This window comes from Lampetra planeri, chromosome 26 (genome assembly GCF_965212315.1).
Source record: "Lampetra planeri chromosome 26, kcLamPlan1.2.h2, whole genome shotgun sequence".
NCBI classification, from domain to species: domain Eukaryota; kingdom Metazoa; phylum Chordata; class Hyperoartia; order Petromyzontiformes; family Petromyzontidae; genus Lampetra; species Lampetra planeri.
This window is the reverse complement of record NC_136132.1, coordinates 11,686,573-11,707,607: the sequence shown is the minus strand read 5'-3', so window position 1 is coordinate 11,707,607 and position 21,035 is coordinate 11,686,573. Positions and strand designations below refer to the sequence as shown.

The following is a 21,035-nucleotide window of genomic DNA, read 5'->3' as shown; positions in this document are numbered from 1 at the left end:
CGTATCCAGTGGCGGCCCCTGCAAAATCTCTCAGGGGGGGCAAATGTCTGGATGATTGATAAGGATAAGGTCCACCAATGCAATGGATAAATTAACAGCTTAAGCATGTAAAGGCAACTTCACTACTTTACTATTAATTAAAAATAAAGTGACTCTTACAATACATCTCCTTGTTTGTTTCTATACTCACTATTATTACACTACTTACATCACATTACTCGCTTAATACACTGCTTACTTATACTGAAATTTTGCTCTTCTCTCTTTCAAAGTAGCAAAGTGATCAATTACTCTCTCATTGAAAGCAGGCATGTTCCTGACTAGTTCCCTCTCCATGGAAAGCATAGCCATTGCATTCAGACGTTCCTGTCCCATTACATTTCTCAGGAATGTCTTGATTCTCTTTAAGGTTGAGAAACACCTCTCAGCTTCAGCAGTTGTCATGGGAGTGGTTATGAGGATGTTCAACACAGCAACAGTCTCTGAAAAAGTATCCTGGAGGTTGTACTTCAGCAAAACCTGGTACAGCGCTAGTGCACCACAGCAGCCCTTGAATTCTGGACTCTCATAAATGACAGACAGTTCAGTCTTCAGCTTCGCCTTATTTAACATAGGGTATGCCCTGACAGTGATGTTCAGAGCCTCAACAGGGAATGTATGGCCATGCTGTTGAAACATCTCTCCTTGTAGCAGCGTGGCACTTACAAGGTGGTCGGAAAAGGAGAACCTTTCTTTGGTGTGCAATACAGTATATAATTTAATGTTGGGTTTGTCTATGGCAGTATATAGTAGGGTGTAGACTCGTGTGATGTAAGAGAATAAAGTTTAGATGCAAGCATATTATATATATTTTTTTTTACGACGTAGAATTGTAATGTATTACTTACTGTTAGTAACTCAACGTATTGTAGAGTATATTTAGTATACTGATGATAATATGTAGTTTATACTTTAGTTGTTTACGTGGTGGTTTTAGTTACTGCAGCTACATACTATTAACACTCCTTCCCTTCATTAATGCTACCCTTATCCCCTCCCTTTGATGCTGATAATCCTGCATAATGCACGGGCATATGCAGTACTAGTCACATACCTGCATTTCCCATAAATATGCTAAATTCCTCTTGATATTTCATATTCTTTTGTTAAGGCTCCCCCTTTCTTCCCCCCTTCCAACCCAGCTTATATACATGCTCCAAGCACGTGTGCTGTTTCATTCAGACGCTGTCGCCTCGACAGACCTGGTTTTCACCTGAGGACGGCTACTTGCGTTGTGGCCGTAACGTCGTGAGAATTATTTTATTATGTTTTATTTTTATTATTTTATTACTTCCCTTCTACGTGACTTTACCTAAAGAACCAAGAAGATGAATTCCTGCAGTCACGAAAGCTTTAAATCGAAATTCCACTAGGTGGCGACAAATAAAATTGTTGACTGAAACGTGCTTACGTATGATGACGTAAGCACGTTAGTGCGAGCCCTCCCGGAAGCCATAGAGAATGCATTGCAGCGCTCGCCTTTCGAAAAAAATCATCTTTGAATGTAAGTCTATGGGACCACTCTGGGCGATTCTCAGCCGGAGTGAAATCGCCCAAAAAGAGGCGGTACTCCACAGAACGTGACATGACGCTGATTGGACTATATCCAGAGGCACAGTAACGGCTAGCATAGCTCTGTGGTTGAATGAGATTGTTAATGTGATTGAAAAAGTCCCTTTCACACATTGGTGGTGCGTCGCCCAATCGCCCTAATGAAGAAACCGCCCCTGGTCGTATCGCTTCAGGGGTTGTGTGATGCCGCAGCCACGAAGCCGCTCTGCGGGTGCCCCACCTACGACTCCACCACCGCCAAGCGACGGGGACGACACGGCTTCCCCCTCACCAACCCCTCGCACAAACACACACACGCCGACCCCCATGTAGATCCTCGCGGGGAAGCCACCTGGTCCACAGGTTTTCACCCAGGAGCCCCCTCGTAGGGGGAACATCCTCCATGGTTTTCCCTGGGACCAGGGAATTGACTGAGGCTTTCCCCAGGCTGAATTACCCTGCGGCGCCGTGAATTAACGTGGAAATGCACGATCGCGACGAGGCTACGCAGCCACCGCGGATAGAAAAACACACCGCACACACGGATTGGTGGGCAGGTAGTGAGGGGGGGCGGAGCCACGAACGGCAGGGAAAACGGGGTTGTTCCTCTAATTGGTCGGGCGCTTAGCGGCAAACTCAGATGCGGACGTCGCTGAAATCAACGGTCCAAGTGGGGCTAGGGTACAGGTGAGCGCTCTGATTGGCGGGTGGATTGGGCTCTTTGATGTAGGAGAGGATAAAAGGACGATAGAAAGGGGCAGGAAGGTCTCTTGCTTCTCGAGTCGGCCATCAGGGCGGTCGTCTCTTCAGTCCAGCTACCCGAACGTCCGTGTGAGTCGAAGTGCTGTGAGGATGGGCACACCGGAGCATCGAACCATGAGTAGGAGAGAGAGAGTTGGTATTTAGCTTAATAGCCAAAGGGGTTTAAGTCCTAACAGACTAAGGTTCAGACCATCGGGAGATAGTTCAATCCTGCCTTGCCGATTCCGACTGATTCAGTGAGAGTGGCTCGCAGTCACGCCGATAAATCGTTAGTAACTGATCACAGCCTCGTGTGGATTCGGCGAGCGGGTGGGAGGCGCGTGGTGCTGTGTGTGTGTGCGCTCATAGCGTGTGTGGTCGGTGCTCCACGGGTGTACGCTTCGTCTTGCTGCTGTGAACCCCGCACTGCGTGCGGACTAACCCCCCTCGCGAACACCCGACCCACAGCCCTTTAAACCACCTGTAACAAAAACCCCCAATCGGCGACGCGGGCGCGAGCAACGTCATTTGCCCTCCGACCCCTGACCCCCCGTTCAGCGCGTGTGATTGGTGCGCGGGGTTGCGTGAGTGGAGGCGTCCCGTTTGATTCGCGGAGAGGCAACAGGGTGCTTTCAGGCGGCCGTGAGCCAGCGCCGAGCCATGCCCCACAAGCAGGACTCGCGGACTCGCGGGGGTGTGACCCAGGGAGGGGAGCCGGCGGGCGCAGCCCTTCTCCCGCGAGCGATGAGCACAGCAGCAGCAGCAGCTGCTGCTCTCGCACGAGTGAGGGATCGGGAGACGGCGGACCCCCTACGGCCGGTGCCCAGCAGAGAGAGGCCTCGGGGGCCAGCGGCCTCAACAGTTGCACGTGTAGCGCTTCGACCCACGGGGACCCAGTTTGCAGGGGAGATGACGTCATAATGGAGAGGAAAGAGGAGGCGGGGCGAGAGAGAAGGGAACGCCCAAAAATAGGCGGGGCGATCGGGGCTCTTCCTGATGGGATTCGGAGCGGGGTGGTCGCAGGCAGCGTGAGCTCGTGGGGCCAATAAAGAAGCGTGGCGTCGTCCTTATTTTCGTCTGGTGGACTCTTTTTTACACACTTTTATTTAACTCACTCTGTCTGTTGTTGTCGTTGTTGTCGTATCCTCAAATCTTGTAACTAAATTTTAACCCACTTCCCAATGTGGTATCGACTGAAAACTTGGTATACTTATGTCATACTGATGACAATACTATATTCTATCATAAAAAATGAATAAAATATTTTTAAACATAAATTTGTATATGTTATGTTTCGGCTTGGGTCTAATTGTCCACGCTCAACTCACGTTGGCAGTAAATCACCACAGTCCCGTATGTTATGGCAAGCCTCGGCGCATTTCATTAAAGCGTGTTTTTAAAGAAGTATTTTTAAATATTACTTATTTTTTAAAAAAAACGTATAGAAAACAGCGCGAGGAACTTCCTCGGATTTCTAGAGATGCAGACGTGAGGGGCGGAGGGGGCGGTGTGCTTCCGCGGATGTCTATCGCCCTGATAAAGTGGCCATGGTGAGGGTCCCGAGGATCTGTGTGCAAGCATCGCGTGATGATGGAGATCTACCCACTCGCGGGTGGCGGCGGGGAGAGGGAGTGGAGGGGAGGGTTGGGGTGGATGTCTAGACGAGGGCATCTAGAGGGGGGGGGGGGTAAAACAACTAAACAATAATACATTTAAATAAGTATAACCCGTAAAAACAAAGTTTTTCACTATAAATCCTTTATATGCGTGGCAGCGAACTTAATATAAAGGATTTAAAAATATATTCGCCTGTGGAGGACGCGGGGATCGATCCCGCGACCTTTGGCATGGGAAGCAAGGGCATTACCAACTGCGCTACTCCGTCACAGCCTGTGGAGGGGTTACGTTCTGGGCTCTTATACTGTGACGTTCAGCCAAAGCCATGAATGAGTTCTATTTGAATATATGTAAAATAGATTTTTTTTGCCTAAAAAGTGTAAAATTTTGGGAATTTTTTTTTCACGAACATTAATTGTCTCGCACAACGAGTCTGTGTGGAAATGTCAGCTCGATTGGATCACGGGAAGTGGGTTAAAAAACGACCGAAAGATTTGCACGGTCGTAAGCAAGCAAGCAAGCACGCACGCAAGCAAGCAAGCGAACTTAATATAAAGGATTTAAAAATAGAAATTACACGTGGCGGGTCGGAGGAAGGGGCTTAGGGAGTCGGGTCCGTAAGTTTGACACCCCTGGCTTAAATTAACAAGCATGCGCCAGACAAGACAAAAATATATATATTCTTGTGCATGTTGGCATCAATACAGTTTGTTCAGAAGCTAAATTGTAACGTCGATATCTGCTTGTGGTCACATCTAGAGTAGTTGATAAATTTCGCGAAGCTTTCGCTCCTCTGTTGTGGGAGCGCAGACGACAACAGTGGTTCACGGGACCTTCCATCGTTTGGGTCGCAGGGCCACAATCGCGCTACTATGGTTTGTGTCTTTAACTTTCCATTCATGAAGATGGTCCACATCGCCCTATTGATGTTCTCAATGCAGCAGTTCATGCTGATACATCATTGTCTTCCAGGAGGTGCGCTGTTTGGGTCTCGATCGAGGTGTTCATTTTGGACCTCCTCGTTCCTCAGCATCTCGGTGAGATTCTAGGACATGATGTTAAACACAAAGCTGACGTGTGCGTGTGAACTAATCTGCAACACTGGGGAAACGAATAATAAGTACACTATAAACGTCCGGTATGTGTGTCTCCGCGTAAAACGAATACAAGTATCCCATCAGCCACACGTCTGCAGCACCATCGGTGTAATACTGGGGTGGCAAACCGCGGCTCCAGAGCCTTTAAGGACTGCTTCCGTGACATTTATTAAGGACCGAGTCGAATCCACCAATTGAATTTCGGCTCTTCTTGTTATTTTGGTTGACGACCCCTGGTTTAATACAGACTGTGGACCAGTTCAGGCAGTGTCATCCAGAGTCCAAGCCAGCTTGAACCAATGCTGGTGGAACTATAGGCAAAAAGGACCCCTCTCTTAGATGTGGGTTCCAGTTAGACGCAAAACTAAAAGCGGTTGGCTACGTATGGTGGGAATGAAGGTCAACACACACAACACGAATTCACCAACGCGGCCTCCTTTGTGGAGTGATTCTTGAGTGACAACTTCTCTCTGAACCCGGCGATCCGAGTTCGATTTCCGGCTCACGAACAATAACGGTGGCGAATATCTGAACCAGTTCTGGTGCTCGTCTAGGTTAGGGGTTCAGTAACCAAAATAACAAGAAGTGCCATCTTTTTAGAATTCGGTATAAAAAAAACTCAACATTTTAAGTGCCGCAATGCACTGTGGTCAATACGAGACGGACCTTCATAAACCACATTCCTGCGGAGGGAGCTGGTAGGAACGTTGGGTTGCTCGGTCAATGGCCAGGGTCAACGGCGGCGTGGTGTATTCCGCAAATATGCCCGACTGTGAGGGCGGGCACAAGCCGGCGTGAGTAGGTTAAACGTTGAGTTTTATAAGGGCACCACGGGGTGACCAGCCCCTCCTCACCCAGCCCCACCCACCCAGCCCCCCCACCCAGCCCCTCCCCACCCAGCCCCTCCCTCCCCTCCCAGCCCCTCCCTCCCCTCCCAGCCCCTCCCTCCCCTCCCAGCCCCTCCCCACCCAGCCCCACCCTCCCCACCCAGCCCCTCCCCACCCTCCCCACCCAGCCCCTCCCTCCCTCCCCACCCAGCCCCACCCTCCCCACCCAGCCCCACCCTCCCCACCCAGCCCCACCCTCCCCACCCTCCCCTCCCTCCCCACCCAGCCCCTCCCTTCACGACGGAGGGACACAATAATCCCCTGTGGGCTGGTGTAACCTGGCGGTGCCTATCAGTATAACGTCACAAATCAGTCCTTAAAAAAATTAACCCGTAAAAAACTAAGTTTTTCACTATAAATCCTTTATATGCGTGGCGGCTAGAGTCCTCTCGTCCTCTGGCTTGAGATGGCTGCCACCTATGGGTCAGATGATTGTCTGCCAGCATTAAGCAATTGGTAATTAAATATTTTTAAAAAATTCCCAAAACAGTGTAAAATTTTGGAAAAAATTTTTCACGAAAATTAATTGTCACGCACAACGAGTCTGTGTGGAAAATGTCAGCTCGATTGGATCACGGGAAGTGGGTTAAAAAACGACCGAAAGATGTGCACGGTCGTAAGCAAGCAAGCAAGCACGCAAGCACGCAAGCAAGCAAGCAAGGATGCGAACTTAATAAAAATTAACCCGTAAAAACAAAGTTTTTCACTATAAATCCTTTATATGCGTGGCATCGGTTTCATTTTATTATTCATTTCTGTTTTTCTTGAGTAAGCAAGCAAGCAAGTGAACTTAATATAAAGGATTTAAAAATTCAAGATCACCTCTTGACATGCCACGTATATTCCCGAGGGCACTAGCGTTGACCCGTTCTACCACTTTCAAGAACCTGGCGGCTTCAATATAACTGCTCTATAAATAGTCTCCATTGTACAGCGTGGGGGCAGGGATTTCATGCCATGTGGTTAGTCAACATTTGCGTCATCATGAAACGGGCGGCTAGAGTCCTCTCGTCCTTTGGCTTGAGATGGCTGCCACCTATGGGTCAGATGATTGTCTGCCACCATTAAGCAATTGGTAATTAAATATTTAAAAAGATTTCCCTAAACAGTGTAAAATTTTGGAAAAAAATTTTCACGAACATTAATTGTCACGCACAACGAGTCTGTGTGCAAAATGTCAGCTAGATTGGATCACGGGAAGTGGGTTAACAAACGACCGAAATATTTGCACGGTCGTAAGCGCGCAAGCAAGCAAGCAAGTGAACTTAATATAAAGGATTTAAAAATATTGGTCATTGGAGGATACGGGCATCGATCCCGTTACCTCTCGCATGCTAAGCGAGCGCTCTACCATCTGAGCTAATCCCCCGCACACTACAACAAGAGCTAACCATACCTCATATAACTCACAACATAACGTAATCGTGTTACCGACCGGTCAAAACGCAAATCATTTTGTTTGCGATTGCAAAAATAAGAAACAAAAATGTTCCTAACAAGTGTAAAATTTTGGAAAAAAAATTTTCACGAAAATAAATTGTCACGCACAACGAGTCTGTGTGCAAAATGTCAGCTCGATTGGATCACGGGAAATGGGTTAAAAAACGACCGAAAGATTTGCACGGTCGTAAGCAAGCAAGCAAGCACGCAAGCAAGCAAGCAAGTGAACTTAATATAAAGGAAAAGGATTAAATAAAGGATTAAAAAGCCGCATGCTGCTCCAGAGCGGCAGGTTGCCGACTCCTGCCCATGGTAAACTGGACTTCCATGGTAAACTGGACTTCCATGGTAAACTAGACTCCCATGGTAAACTAGACTTCCATGGTAAACTAGACTTCCATGGTAAACTGGACTTCCACGGGGTGGACTGGGCTCCTGTTGTAAACTGGACTTCCATGGTAAACTAGACTTCCACGGTAAACTGGACTCCCATGGTAAACTAGACTTCCATGGTAAACTGGACTTCCACGGGGTGGACTGGGCTCCTGTTGTAAACTGGACTTCCATGGTAAACTGGACTTCCATGGTAAACTAGACTCCCATGGTAAACTAGACTTCCATGGTAAACTAAACTTCCACGGTAAACTGGGCTCCCGTTGTAAACTAGACTTCCACGGTAAACTGGACTCCCATGGTAATCCTCAATATTTTAAGAGCCGCAGTACAGTCCTTAAAGAGGCGAGCAACTCGCGAACATAACAGCACTTGCCCCAAAAGCGTGTGTAGGCTACACGGGGGATCTTTGTCTTTGCTGTGTGTGTGGGTGACGCCACCTCGCGCTCTCACGCGCGCGTAGCACAGCAACGGCGGCGCGGACAACCCCGACATTGTCCATCGACACAACGAGTTAGACACCAAGAGACAGGCATACGGAGACAACGCGTGGGAGAGATACAGCATACAGAGAGAGATACAACCTACAGACACGTAGAGACACTGGCAGACACTTCACTGAGAGAGACACACAGACACGTCAGGGAGGGAGACACACCGCGACACGGATTCCAGTGGGCCCGGAATCAGTCTTCGGGGTCAGAACATCGGAATCGGTCTTCGGGGTCAGAACATCGGAATCGGTCTTCGGGGTCGGCCGGTTCGGTTCGGCCCCGGGTTTAAAATCGTCCCGAGGTTAGCATCGCGAGTCGGCACCAAGCCCTCGGGCCTTGTCGACTCGGGCGGGTTAAGCCTGGCGGGGCAACTAGGCCGAGTCGGGGCACCACGGGAGCTGGTCTCGGCTGGGGTTGCCACCGTTACGGGAATTGGCGTCTTGTGTTGATTGTATCGATCTCGTGCACAGGTTGATTAGGGTGGTGTATATTGCACGGTTTTGGTAATCGACCTCGGCAGACTGAGAAACATGCGCGGGCTTGGTCCGCGGTGCAAAGGGTGGCGACGATAATCCGGTCGGGGTTGGGCCACATAGGATCGGGTGTGGGGGCCCACATAGGATCGGGTGTGTGGGCCCATAGGATCGAGTGTGGGCCCACATAGGATCGGGTGTGGGGGCCCATAGGATCGAGTGTGGGGGCCCATAGGATCGAGTGTGGGGGCCCATAGGATCGTGTGTGTGGGCCCATAGGATCGTGTGTGTGGGCCCATAGGATCGTGTGTGTGCTTGAGGCCGCTGGCATGACGGCCGCAAGGGGCCCTGTGCCTGGTGAGGCCGCGGGGCAGGTCTCGGTGCTGGTGGTGCCCTCGGCGCAGGAGCTGGGCCGCGCGGTCCGCACCGACATCGCGTGCCCCGTGCCGCGGTGCGGCCGCGCTCTGCCCAACGAACCCGCGCTTCGCATGCACCTGGACAAGGCGCACGGCGTGAGGGTGAGGGTCGCGCTCCATCACAACGTGGAGCCACGCCAAGGCAGGGCACACCGCAAGGGGTACACCACACGGGGTACACCACACCACCCCACACGGGGCACAGCACACCACCCCACACGGGGTCAAACCACACCACACAAGACCACATCACATGGGACATACCACCCACTGCACACGTGACATCAGCATAACCGCAGGGTACACAGTTGTCACGGATAGAAAACCCACACGGGATACAGCTTAGCCGCAGAATGACACTACACGGCCCTCAGAACAGTGTCGACTAGAGCAGTGACACATTACCTGCACAGGGAACACGACAGGTCCATTCCTGCCGCCAGCAGTGATGTACAAGAGATCCCGACAGCGCATGCGTTATCAACACGCACGCACGCTCCTCATTATCTCCACACTCGAGACCTGACACCAACAACTATATCAATGTATGGCATGAATGTGTGTCAACGCCGGTCCACAGGTAATGCTGCTGAAGTTGTGCGCTCTCAGAGGAGGGCCGTGCGACTGAAGGATTGTAAAATAACTTTATTTTTACGTGCCGAGACGGATGTGTGAGGATGACACGGCTGCTTATGTATGTAGAACTTCTTTTGCCCCGTACGTAGCTAATTTGAGGTGCGGCGTTGTTGTTCACATTCTCCGCAACGAAGGTAATTATTTTGAGTCCTTTCTAAGGTTTGTTTTACCCAGGAAAGTCTCACCGAGTCTCATGACCCTCATGCAGGAGTGTCCTGCCAAGTTGTCGCAAGAGGGGCGGGCGATGATTGCCCAGCGTAATCTCAATCGAGTACTGTCCTGTAGTTACCAATCCACTACAAGACACCAAACCCCCTCTTGTGTGCTTCGCGCGAGCTCGGATACTCACCTGGGACTACTCCGCGTCGTTTAGGAGGGCCCACAGCCGTCCGACAGACCGTCCCGCTCGTCAGATGGCCGACCCAAGCTCTACTGCTGCCCTGTGCAAGGCTGTCCCAGAGGGCCAGGGAGGCCATTCGCCCAGTTCTCCCTCGTGCGGCAGGTGAGTCGCCGTTTCAGGCAGGGGCGAGGCCAAGAAATCATTGTACGTATGTTGAACTTGTTTCGCACCGTACGTGGCCAACCGTGCTAATCGGAGGTGCGGGGGGACGACAACAAAATCAACACAAAAAGCAGTTCTAAATAAATTAGTTTTCAATATAGATTTAAAAGTGCATAGCTCCGGTGGCTTCCCTATATCGGAAGGAAGAGCGTTCCAGACTGCCGCAGAAGCGCATCTGAGAGCGTGCGATGCGGTGACCGTCTTTGTTCGATGGTTTGCCTAAAGCCGATCCTGCGATGATGACCGGAGTTTGCGGGGACTGTTTGGGTTGGCGAACCGGACAATAATTCTGCACCCAGCACACAACATCCAGTGTTCCTCTCTCTGTGGACTGTCGTTTCTGGTCACGTGCCACCTACTCCGGTCTACCATCGGCTAAGAATATATTCAGTGAGAATTTAAGCTATAGCTGAGACTATTGTTTCTGCAGATGCTGAGTAAGGAGATAGAGGTCTTGGTACCATTGTAACTTACCATAATATAAACCCTAACACCTAAAGCCAACCATAAACACTGACCATAAACTCTCAACAATAACCATAAACCCTAACTGCTAACCATACATTTAATCCCTAAACCTGAACCCTAGGTTTCCTAACCCCTAATCCTACGCAAAAGCTAAATAAGCAGTGTCTTTTCACATTCTCACACTTGATCCACTGAAATCAAGAACCGATCAGTGACAGATATGGCCGAGTTGTCCCCATTCGGCCCTTTGTGATGAAAAGGTTCACAGCCCTACATTAGGTTATGCACAATGCCAGTCAGACGCGATATGTATAAATATATAAATCAGCTCAAGACTCCCGTAAATCACGTGACTGGTGCGTGGCCATCTCACTCCGAATACCCCCCTCTCCCTCTCCGCCCCCTTCGAAAACAGACGCTGCTCCGTGCAGCTCACTTCTGCTCGCTCCTTCGTTTTATCTGCCTCTCTTCCCTCCACTGTCATTACCTTTTCATTCCTTCTCCACCTCCCAGCGCTGATATCTTCCTGCTACTTATCTTGATCTGTGCACTCTGTCCATCTTTGGGGACTTCCATCCCGGCATCCCTTCCCTTTCAATGTCATCTTACCCCGTCTACTCCTATTACATAACCGACTCTACTCGCCTTCTCGTGGTGTGATGCCACGGGTTCAAAGTTTGTATATAACGTCAGTGATCCACACTGCCAACGCTCACTCCCCGCAGCACTACCTGAAGATGCACGCGGAGCGGACGCACGAGTGCGGGGTGTGCGAGCGCCGGTACAGCACGCGCGCCGACCTGCGGCGGCACCAGGGCGACTGTGGCCGAGTGTTCAGCTGCTCCTGTGGCTGCCCCTACGCCAGCCGCACCGCACTGCTCTCCCACGCCTACCGCACCGGCCACGTGTTGCCGGAGGAGCACAGGCACGCCAGCGTGGGGAGACGGGAATTGTGGTGCAAGCGCAGGGCCGCAGCTGGGATCGCTGGTGCTAGCATCAGGGACATGGGAATACTGGTGCCACGTGGAGAATTGGAATTGCTGGTGCCAGTATGGGAGAGAGGGGCGCCGCGGTGGCAAGATGTTAACTACCTCACCTGGTATACAAGATGTCGTGGATCCGATTCCGACCCTGATGCCTGTATATTTGGAGTTTGCATGTTCTTCCCGTGGTCGCATGAATTTCTCCCTGGGTCCTCCGGCTTTCCCTCCACATTTAAAAACATGCGCTTAAAGTATACATTATAAACCACTTCGTTGAGCTATCATTTGTGGCCAGGTCGCTTCTGAAAAAGTGCTATATAGTTCAGTAGGCCTTGCCTGGTGAAATAAAGTTATTTTTTATAGAGCTGGGATTGCTGGTCCCAGCATAAGGGAGCTGAGCTATGGTGGTGCCAGCATGGGGAGATGTGAATGCTAGTGGCAGCACAGGGAGAGGGGATTGCTGGTACCAGTCTGGAGGAGCAGGGCTTGCTGGTGCTAACATGAGGGAGCTGAGATCACTGGTGCCAGCACCTTAGTTATTGTTTTAAAGGAAGGTGTAATTGAAACATACATCTTTTAATCGTGTAGATACATGCTGGAGCTCTCCCAGGCTGCCCGACATGGACTATTTGAATATTTGATGGCTTCTGCGTTTATTTCCATAATAACTCTGCAAAGCCATTACTGTAACATCATTTCCATACCTTTTGGTACAAACGTGCAGCGCCCATCACTATGGCACGAGAGTACTACAGCCTGACCATAACTTCAAAGTCGTTTTGTTTTTACTTGAAAAGCATATAAAGATAGCCTGGAACACAGTCCAGAGATTTGTATCTATAACAGCTCTTACTGTAATGACAAACCATTATTGACTTTTAACAATTCATCAACATTTCTTTTTTTGTTTGTTTCAAGAGTGCCGCCCGGGCGCAAACGAAAGCTGGAGAGCCAGTCCAGCGTGCAAACCCCCATGAGGGTCGTGTCGGTCACGCAGCAGCCCGATGTTCACGCCGGTGACTCCACCCCCACGGCGCAAGACATGGTGGCGGCACCACCGCAGCAGAAGCCCGGTCCGGCGATCGACAAATCTTCCCCGAAGACGCCGGACGCCTGTCCGCCGGCGCCGATCCCCTCTCCTGCGCGCGCCGCTCAGCAAGGCCCATCCATCGCCGCAGAGCAGGTGCGGGCGGCGGTCGCGCCGAGGGCGAGAGGGAGGTGCGTGGAGCAGCATGCTGTGCGTGCAAAGGTCGCCTCCTCGAAACCGAAGTGCGAGAGCGACCCGCTGCCCACGCCGCCACCGCCGCTAGCGCCGTCCGCTCCGTTGAGAGCACCGTCCAAACGGTTGCTGCTGCCCAAGCCGAGTGCGGTGCTGCTGAAGCTCTCGGTGACTCAGCGGGGGGCGGCGGCCCTGCTCGGCCACAGAGAGGGCAGCTCCATCAAGCCCGTGGTGGTCGCCGTGGATGAGGCGGGCGCTATCGTGAGCACGCTGGCGCTCGTCCCTGGCGCGTTCGGCGGCGCCAACGCCAAGGGCTCCAAGGGAGTTGGCGCTGTTTTGGACCTCGATGGCAAGCATTGTTTGCAGCCAGTCTCCACCGTATCTAATGCGTCACCGAAAGCGATTACGTGCGAAGCTCAGACCGAGGTGTGCATCAATGATATCTATGGTGCCTCTAACCCATATTCTTCAGCCACGAACACGTACTCACATCCGCTGAATTTCTTGGTCAGTGCAAATGCGCAAACCGATGTTAGCTTCACCGCCGTGGGTTCCGCGTCGAATAACGTTTGCACGCAAACTCAGCACAATCCTCAAAGAACGACGTCCAGCTTTGCGGTACAGACGGAATCAGGGCAAGACCAAATACAAATCACTAAGGTGACAGAGAAGCAATTAATTCCCAACGTTGCATCGTGGGATCCGAATGGCAGAAATATTTCCTTGGGTCCAAAGCTTAGTGGTGGTACGTATGACATTTCAACACCGTGTAACGCTGGCATATTTGTTGGTGACAATAACTCAACGGTGCTCGGCCTACTCAAGGATCCTTCCATGTACAACACTTTACACGCCATGGCTATGCTCGGCCAGGGTCTCAAGCTGAATCAGTTGAGCACCCTCGAATCGGTTGTTTGCGACAGGGCGACTACGCCTGAAAATACGAACAGAGATCCGAGCCAGATGCGCGCTGGCTGTGCCAGCGGCGTGGACATGGAGACGCACACCCACGACTTTGAGTTGTACCTGGAGCAGCTGCTGTCGGGGGCGGCGCTCCCATCCCACTCGCGAGACCGGGTTGACCACTGCATCGCGCCCGGCACGCTGGACACGTCCGCCCAGACAGACACGTCGCTGGTGGCGCCGAACTCCGTAGCCCCCGATAGCACGAGGGTGGACGGGGCTACGCAGACGTCGATGATGCTCGTAGACGACTTCAACATGGAAATGTTTGACAGTTACACCCAGACCGACCTGGAGGTTCTCTTACAGGACTCCTCCCTGGAATTCCCTGCAGTCCGAGCTGGGTTTTCTGGAAACTGCGCTGAACTGCTGGATACTCAGACCCAAACTGACCTTGGAAACTTTCTAGAGTACGCCTCTAGGCTGCCCGAGAGCCAAATGACTTTTGCGTGCAACAGTGCCCTCAACACGGAGACACAGACCGACTTGTTTTTGCAGCGAGGGTCCTCCATGGCGTGCCCTGATTCTATCGATCTCAAGGGCGAGATGCTCGCACACCCCTCCATGATGCGGGCGGATGTGCGCAGAGATTCCTCCTTCTCCACCGACGACTCGGCAGGAGACAACGCACTGAGGCTGGACTTCACGTCGAGCTGCGTGCCTCTGCACATTCAAACCCAGACGGAGCCCGGTGCGCCGCAGGAACAAGTCGCGTCAATTCCCGAGCTCGACACTCCCGTGATGAACTTCGCGGCCGAGTCCGGCTCGCTTCCCGGAGAGACACGGGCGGGAGGCAGCTCCCGCGCTCCTCTGAGCTCGGCCGAGACCCAGACGCCCCGCAACGACCTCGACGATTTCTTTTTCACCAGCATCGAGACGCAGACCATGGAGGACGACTTCCTGCTCTCGGATCTGGACTTCGGAGGAATGGAGACGCCCTTCGGGTCCATCGACGCACAGACCTCGCCAGGATACGGCTCCTCGGCCGAGAGCGAGGAGTCGCACGCGGGGTCCAGGGCAGGCGCCAAGGCCGATGTGCCCTCCATTTTCCAGCACTTCCACTTTTAATGCCGGCCGATGGCGCTGGTTCAGCCACCCCGCGCGCGACGTCACTCGTGCGTACCTCGTGTCTGGTCAATGGTGCCCACTCCAGCCCCCCTCCCCCCTCCTCCCACCATGGCAGCTGTCGAGCAATGTAAACGATCCGTATCCGAGATGCCGTGGTGAAATCATTAATAGTGAATGCCACCCTCAGGGCAGTGGGGACCTGGTTCGTGTTACAGTGGCGCCACGCTACGACGCCTTCGCCTGATCCTCGGATTCCCAGACGACGACGATGCTGCTGCTGCAGGGATGTTGCGGATCCCCGATAAAGTCGAATCGGTGTTCCATGTGAAGTTAATTTATTTGCACTTTGGGAAAGTTTTCTACGGAATGCACAATAAAACTGTTGACGCAAGCGATTGTGCCAGCAACGTGTTGCCGAATCCTTTATTTAAAATTTAGTTTTTGACCGTCGTTCGCAAATAACTACAATTTTGCAGCGAAACTGCACTGTGTTACCACAAGCATGCATGTGGTTAGTGCAGCCTTGATGCCTTGCCGGGAAGGGTGAAGCCTATTCTTTTTTCGTCAGCAAAAACTGCTGTTCGCGAGAGTTGAGTGTGAATAAAACAAGTCCGCTCTAACGAATAATAACCTCTCCATTTTAATTATTCACGACGCGTCAAATGGCCTGACAGTGGAGGGGCAGCAACAGGAACATGGCTTGAAAGCCGTATTTTCTAAACTAAAACTAAACTTTTTCTTTTACCAGGTAAGGCCAACTCAGCTATTTAGCTCTTTTTCAGAAGCGACCGGTCCACAAATGACAGCTCAATGAAGTGGCTTATGTGGAAATTTATCGCAGCCAAATACTCTAAACACATGTTGAATCGAAATGTGGAGGGAAAACCAGATAACCTGGAGAAGAATCCATGCGACCACGGGGAGAACACGCAAACTCCAAATATACAGGCGTCGGGGTCGGGATTGAACTCCTGTATACCAGGTGAGGTAGTTAACATCTCGCCACCGCGGCGCCCTTTCGAATAAAAGTGGCCAAGGTGATCCTGGCCAATTAATTTGGCCCGAATCTGCAGATGGGGATTAACTAGTTTATCCGGCCTATTGTGGATGAATACATCTCGCACACGATTTCAACATCCGTTTAACGGGACTGGTGGTTTGTGATGGCGAGACCCGAATAGCCTATCTTGACACAAGCGCATATTTACCTCCAATTAACGCTTAACAATCCTACGAAAAAATGCACGTAAATCGCTTTGCACTAAGAGGAAAACCTTACGAATAAGAACACTAGTTTCCTGTCCTTCAAAGTAAAAACCTTGTTTTTTAAGGCCACTTTTTACAGCATTTCTATAAAGTTAGCACTTTTTCAGTAGCATTTAACATTTTCATACCATCTGGCCCTAACTGTGCCCTCGCCAATGTAGCTGGGTTTTTTTTCTCAGCTTATATCGCTTAACCTGACCTTAACACTCGGCCCTCTTTGAAGGCAACAAACGTCCGCTGGCGGGAGCGAATATTCCAATATTCCTTGGTAGGGGGGGGGGGTTTACACAATGGTGCTGTGGTACGAATACCACAAACTTTGCGTGAGAGTGGGAGGGGGCCCGCGGTGGTCAGTTGGGTGAACCTCACGTAGCGTTACGCATCTCAGCGGTGTGCTTTGCGTCTTACAACCTGCGAACATCGTAATGCCCCCCCTCCCTTTACCTCGACGCCCACCGTAAGCCAACACCCGCATCCCGCGACCCGTGATCTCTCGCCGCCGTGATTAATGACCCCAGTCAATGGAGCCGCACGCGCTAATGAGTCCGGAGCGATGAAAGGCGAGACGGCGTGGCAGTGAGGTCGTCGCACCCGCCCGCGTGTAAGCTGAGTGTGCCCGCAGGTATTTTTTTCGGTAAGCGTCGAGCAGTGGCTCGCTGTAAACAGGCTTAACACGTGTCCCTCGATTGCACTCGGTGCACTTTAACACCGTCCGATAAACATCTCTCAACCGTGGTTTTAGTTGAAAGTCCCACGTGGGGATCCATACCATGGCTCAGACGCATCCAGGTCCCAGGGAGTATTTGATGATGAGATGACGATGGTGATACAGAGGCTGTTTTTTCACTCTGTTGGTCTTAGTCACAAGAGCAGTGTGTGTGGTACCATGGGGATACGGACCTTGCATCCCTGCACTAGCGGCAGGCGCCCCCCGGCCCTGTGCTCATCCCGAGTTTCAAAACCCTCTCGCCGCACGTTCCCCACGCTCTCCGCGTCGCCACCGTCGCCACCGCTCCTGCCGCCGGAACCCGGCCTTTGCGCCACATCCTTTCCCGTTCGTCCGCCCCTCCTGCCGGCAGTCCCGACCCCACATCGCACCCCGGCCGCTCGCTCGTGAGCGCGCGATCCCGTCGCCCTCCTGGCCGCCCTCCCTGCCGCGGGCTGCCGGGAGCTCCTCCAGCGTCGGCGGCCGCGCGGCTCGTAGTTCAAGCCGCCGCTCCCCCTCCCGGCAGGTGCCGACTCGACACGCCGGCAATTGTCAATCCTGAGCGCGTCCGCGTCCAGGTGCCGCCATGGGTCGGAGAGCCCCGACGCCGGATTGGCCAGAGAGCCGCGAGCCTCGCTCCTCACCGGCGGCAGGACGGAGTAGAGGCTGAACGACGGTGGCAAGTCGGGCCCCTGGTCGCTGTCATGGGCCGCGCCGGCTTTGGAGCCGGATTCCGGCACGGGGCCGTGGTGCGCGCCTCGCCCATCCTCATTCTGCTCATCGGTCGACGTGGCGCAGTCCTCCTCCTCGTCCCTGACGAGAGCGCGCGGGGCCACGTGCAGCCGAGACGCGGCCGAGCAGAGCTCCTCCACCTCCCCTCGTGCCTCCACCTCCTCATGCTCCTCCTCCTCATCCTGCTCACCATCCTTCTCATCCTGCTCATTGGGATCAGGGTAGCAGCCCCGTGGAGACGAACCCTCGCTGTGGACCATCCGTGTTGTCCACTTGTCCCCCGTCCATCGGCCCCACGCGGTCTGCTGAAGCGTCGCGAGCCGGGCCCCCGGCTCTGCGGCCAAGTCCCAGGTCTCCCGCGCCGCTCCCGGGCCGCCGCTCTCCCGGGCCGCTCGTCGGGCGGCCGCGGACCGGCCCGGAGTGCCGTGGCGGAAGGTCGCGGCGGACCCACGGGCGGGCGCAGTGGACGGGCCGGTGGCGCCGCGACGACGCGCGGAGTTCGGAGTCGGCAGGGAGTAGGGAGCGGAGCGGCGCCAGCCGTGAACCTGCAGTATGATGACAATAATAACAATCACAGAAACGACAACCACAACAATCACAGCAACAACAACCACCACAACAATCATAACCACAACAATCACAGGAACAACCACGAGAATCACAACAAAAACAATGACGCACGAGTCCTAGGCTTGCTTTAATGTAAGCACTTTGTGTTGTTTATCTGGTTTGCAGTAAGTTGTGGCATGGGTTTTGTGTCAATAATAACTTGTTGTTTTTGCTCTTGGTTACACATTGCGTCCACCCCGCAAGGTGCTGTAGCTGCGGCCACAGCCGATGGGTCTTGGGCTGTGGCTGTCGGTGGAGTAAATGGAGCTGCGTGGCTCAATGGGGCCGCGGCGGCTAAAATAATAAAGTCCGAGTCTGCTTCTCGGATGTGTTTTGTTTTCGGGTTGGACTGCGTGCATTGTTTTCACTTCCTGAAGAAACCCTCAGCGTGTGGAGCAAAACGTCGGACATAATGTGCGTATGTTGACCTTCTTTCGCACCGTACGTAGCCAAGGACGGCGAACAACGCGCGCGGCACGACCCGATAACGCATCGGAGAGTCACGCAGCGCAACCGGGGACATCCTACGCAATTGTTCTGCGATTGGTAGAAATATTTACGTTGTATTTTCTCCCAAATACAGTATACTCCATGCACAACAGGTGTTATAGGTTGCAGGGCTACGTCGTGTGACGCAGACTGCGTCTGTGCTCCCACACGATCAACAACTCGCAATGATCAACTCGACCATTGGTCAAACAACACTCACGACCCACACGGCATGGAAGAGGGAAAACTAAACTATTGAAACTATTTCTTTTTATTATACCAAGTAAGGTCCATTGAGTTCTATAGCTCTTTTAAAAAAATTATTAGTAAAATAACAAACATTTGATTAGTTTTAATCGCTGTTTGGCCTCCCACAAAGTGATACCTATTCTGTCGATCCACGTTTGATGATGATTTAAATAAGCACCACAAACGTTTCCTTCACCGGTCCACCTCTCCGCATGACGACTTGCTGTAAAATAATTTCTTATACAACCCATCAGGCACCGCACGCGTTCTGCTGGAAGTGCGTCATTTCAGCAGCACTGATCTCAAGACAAGCGACACTGGACCGGTTTCGACGGAGGAGTCAGGCTTGGTTGAATCAATGCTGACGAACGGCCGCAAATATCACCGGACGCATGGATGATGGACTCAAACAATTGCTCTGAGTGCGCTGCTTCTAAGGCACGAAAAGCTGGCTGGCTAATTGCCTTGTGCGGCATAACTTGTGGGCAGTGCAGCGAACTCCATTGTACTACACTATGCCCCCACGTCTATGCTCCCCCGCCTCGATCAACACACGGAACAGCAATGACAGTGATGGCACCATCATTCAAATTCCATCCCTTCTGGGTGCCCATGCACGATGACCCAGATCTCCGGTTACAAATCTCTACGGGCACCCACATCCAACAACCCCCGAATCTCTCCACAGTTACCGCTCAATAAACTCGTACACACGGTCGCGCATTCCATACTGGCAGCCAGTGCCCAACCCCTACGCGGTGCTGGTCGCATGTGTTATAAAGGGGCCCTACAAAACTAATATTAAAACACAATTTTTTACTTGCACAGTAAAGTAATTGTATTTTTTCATTTGCTACACAGCCAGATAATACGACAAATCGCTAACCTTAAACACCCGGTCGTTCGTAAAAGTCGAAGGCGCTACAGTACTATAGTAATAGAGCAAGTGCAGAATCACTGAACCGGAATTGATAGCTTGAAAGCATTTAGCGCGGGGCCCGTAGCAACTACACATGTAGTAGATACTTGTGTAGCAGATACATGTGTAGTAGATACATGTGTAGTAGCTACTAGGGAGACACGGAGACACCGCTACACGTGTGTAGTAGCTACTTGTAGATACATGTGTAGTAGCTACTACACGTGTAGTAGATACATGTATAGTAGATACACGTGTAGTAGCTACACGTGTAGTAGCTACACGTGATGTAGTAGCCACATTTGTAGTAGCTACTACACCACGTGTAATAGCTACTACACGTGGTGTAGCTACTCAACGTGTAGTAGATACATGTGTAGTAACTAATACACCACGTGTAGTAGCTACTACACGTGGTGTATTAGCTACTACACGTGTAGTAGATACATGTATAGTAGATACACGTGTAGTAGCTCCATGTGTAGTAGCTACTTGTGTAGTAGATACTACACGTGTAGTAGCTACTACTGCTACACGTGTAGCTACTTTTGCTACGAGGATAATCCGGCACTGCTCCACGTCGTCATCTTGGCTCACGCTCAGTCGGTGCGCGGTGCGTTGACGGCACAAGCAGCTCTCCCACCTCTTCAGCCCAGGCTCCCCTTGCCGCCGCCTCCTCGTCGTCCTCCTCGTCCTCGTCGCCCGCGGCCCCCCCGCTGCAGGCGAGGAGGGCCTCCACGCTGCGCCTCTCGGCCGCCTCGGGGCTCGCTGAGCAGCAGCCACGGGCACGGCCACACCAGCCCGCACGGCCCTCCATGCCCAGCGGCCTCCTCCTCCTCCTCAACCTCCTCCTCCCTCAGCTTCCTCAACCTCCAACGTCTCAAGACGTTGACTCCAGCTGCTCGGCTACATCAGCCTCTTGCCGTCGTCTCAACCCTCCTCACCAACCCCCCCGGGGCTGCTCCTCAATCCCCCCACTCCCCTCGTCAATCTCCCTCCTTCTCCCGCGACCTCCTCC

At 52.3% G+C, this 21,035-nt stretch overlaps 1 protein-coding gene and 1 non-coding gene across 3 annotated transcripts; one reads left to right on the top strand and one right to left on the bottom strand.

The window, feature by feature from the left end:
- Nucleotides 1-7,228: 7,228 nt before the first annotated feature.
- TRNAA-AGC (transfer RNA alanine (anticodon AGC)) lies at nt 7,229-7,301 on the bottom strand. The gene has a single exon. It is a non-coding gene; the product is annotated as a tRNA-Ala (tRNA).
- An 871-nt stretch (nt 7,302-8,172) lies between these two features.
- Nucleotides 8,173-15,671, top strand: ATMIN (ATM interactor). Of its 2 annotated transcripts, none has more exons than XM_078606817.1 (4): nt 8,173-9,244; nt 10,158-10,286; nt 11,540-11,739; nt 12,716-15,671. In XM_078606817.1, the coding sequence occupies exons 1-4, from the start codon at nt 9,062-9,064 to the stop codon at nt 15,045-15,047; spliced, it is 2,844 nt and encodes a 947-aa protein (XP_078462943.1). In that variant the 5' UTR covers nt 8,173-9,061; the 3' UTR covers nt 15,048-15,671. The 2 variants fall into 2 exon arrangements, with proteins under 2 accessions (XP_078462943.1, XP_078462942.1); XM_078606816.1 differs by having other exon boundaries at nt 8,173-9,250.
- Nucleotides 15,672-21,035: the final 5,364 nt, after the last annotated feature.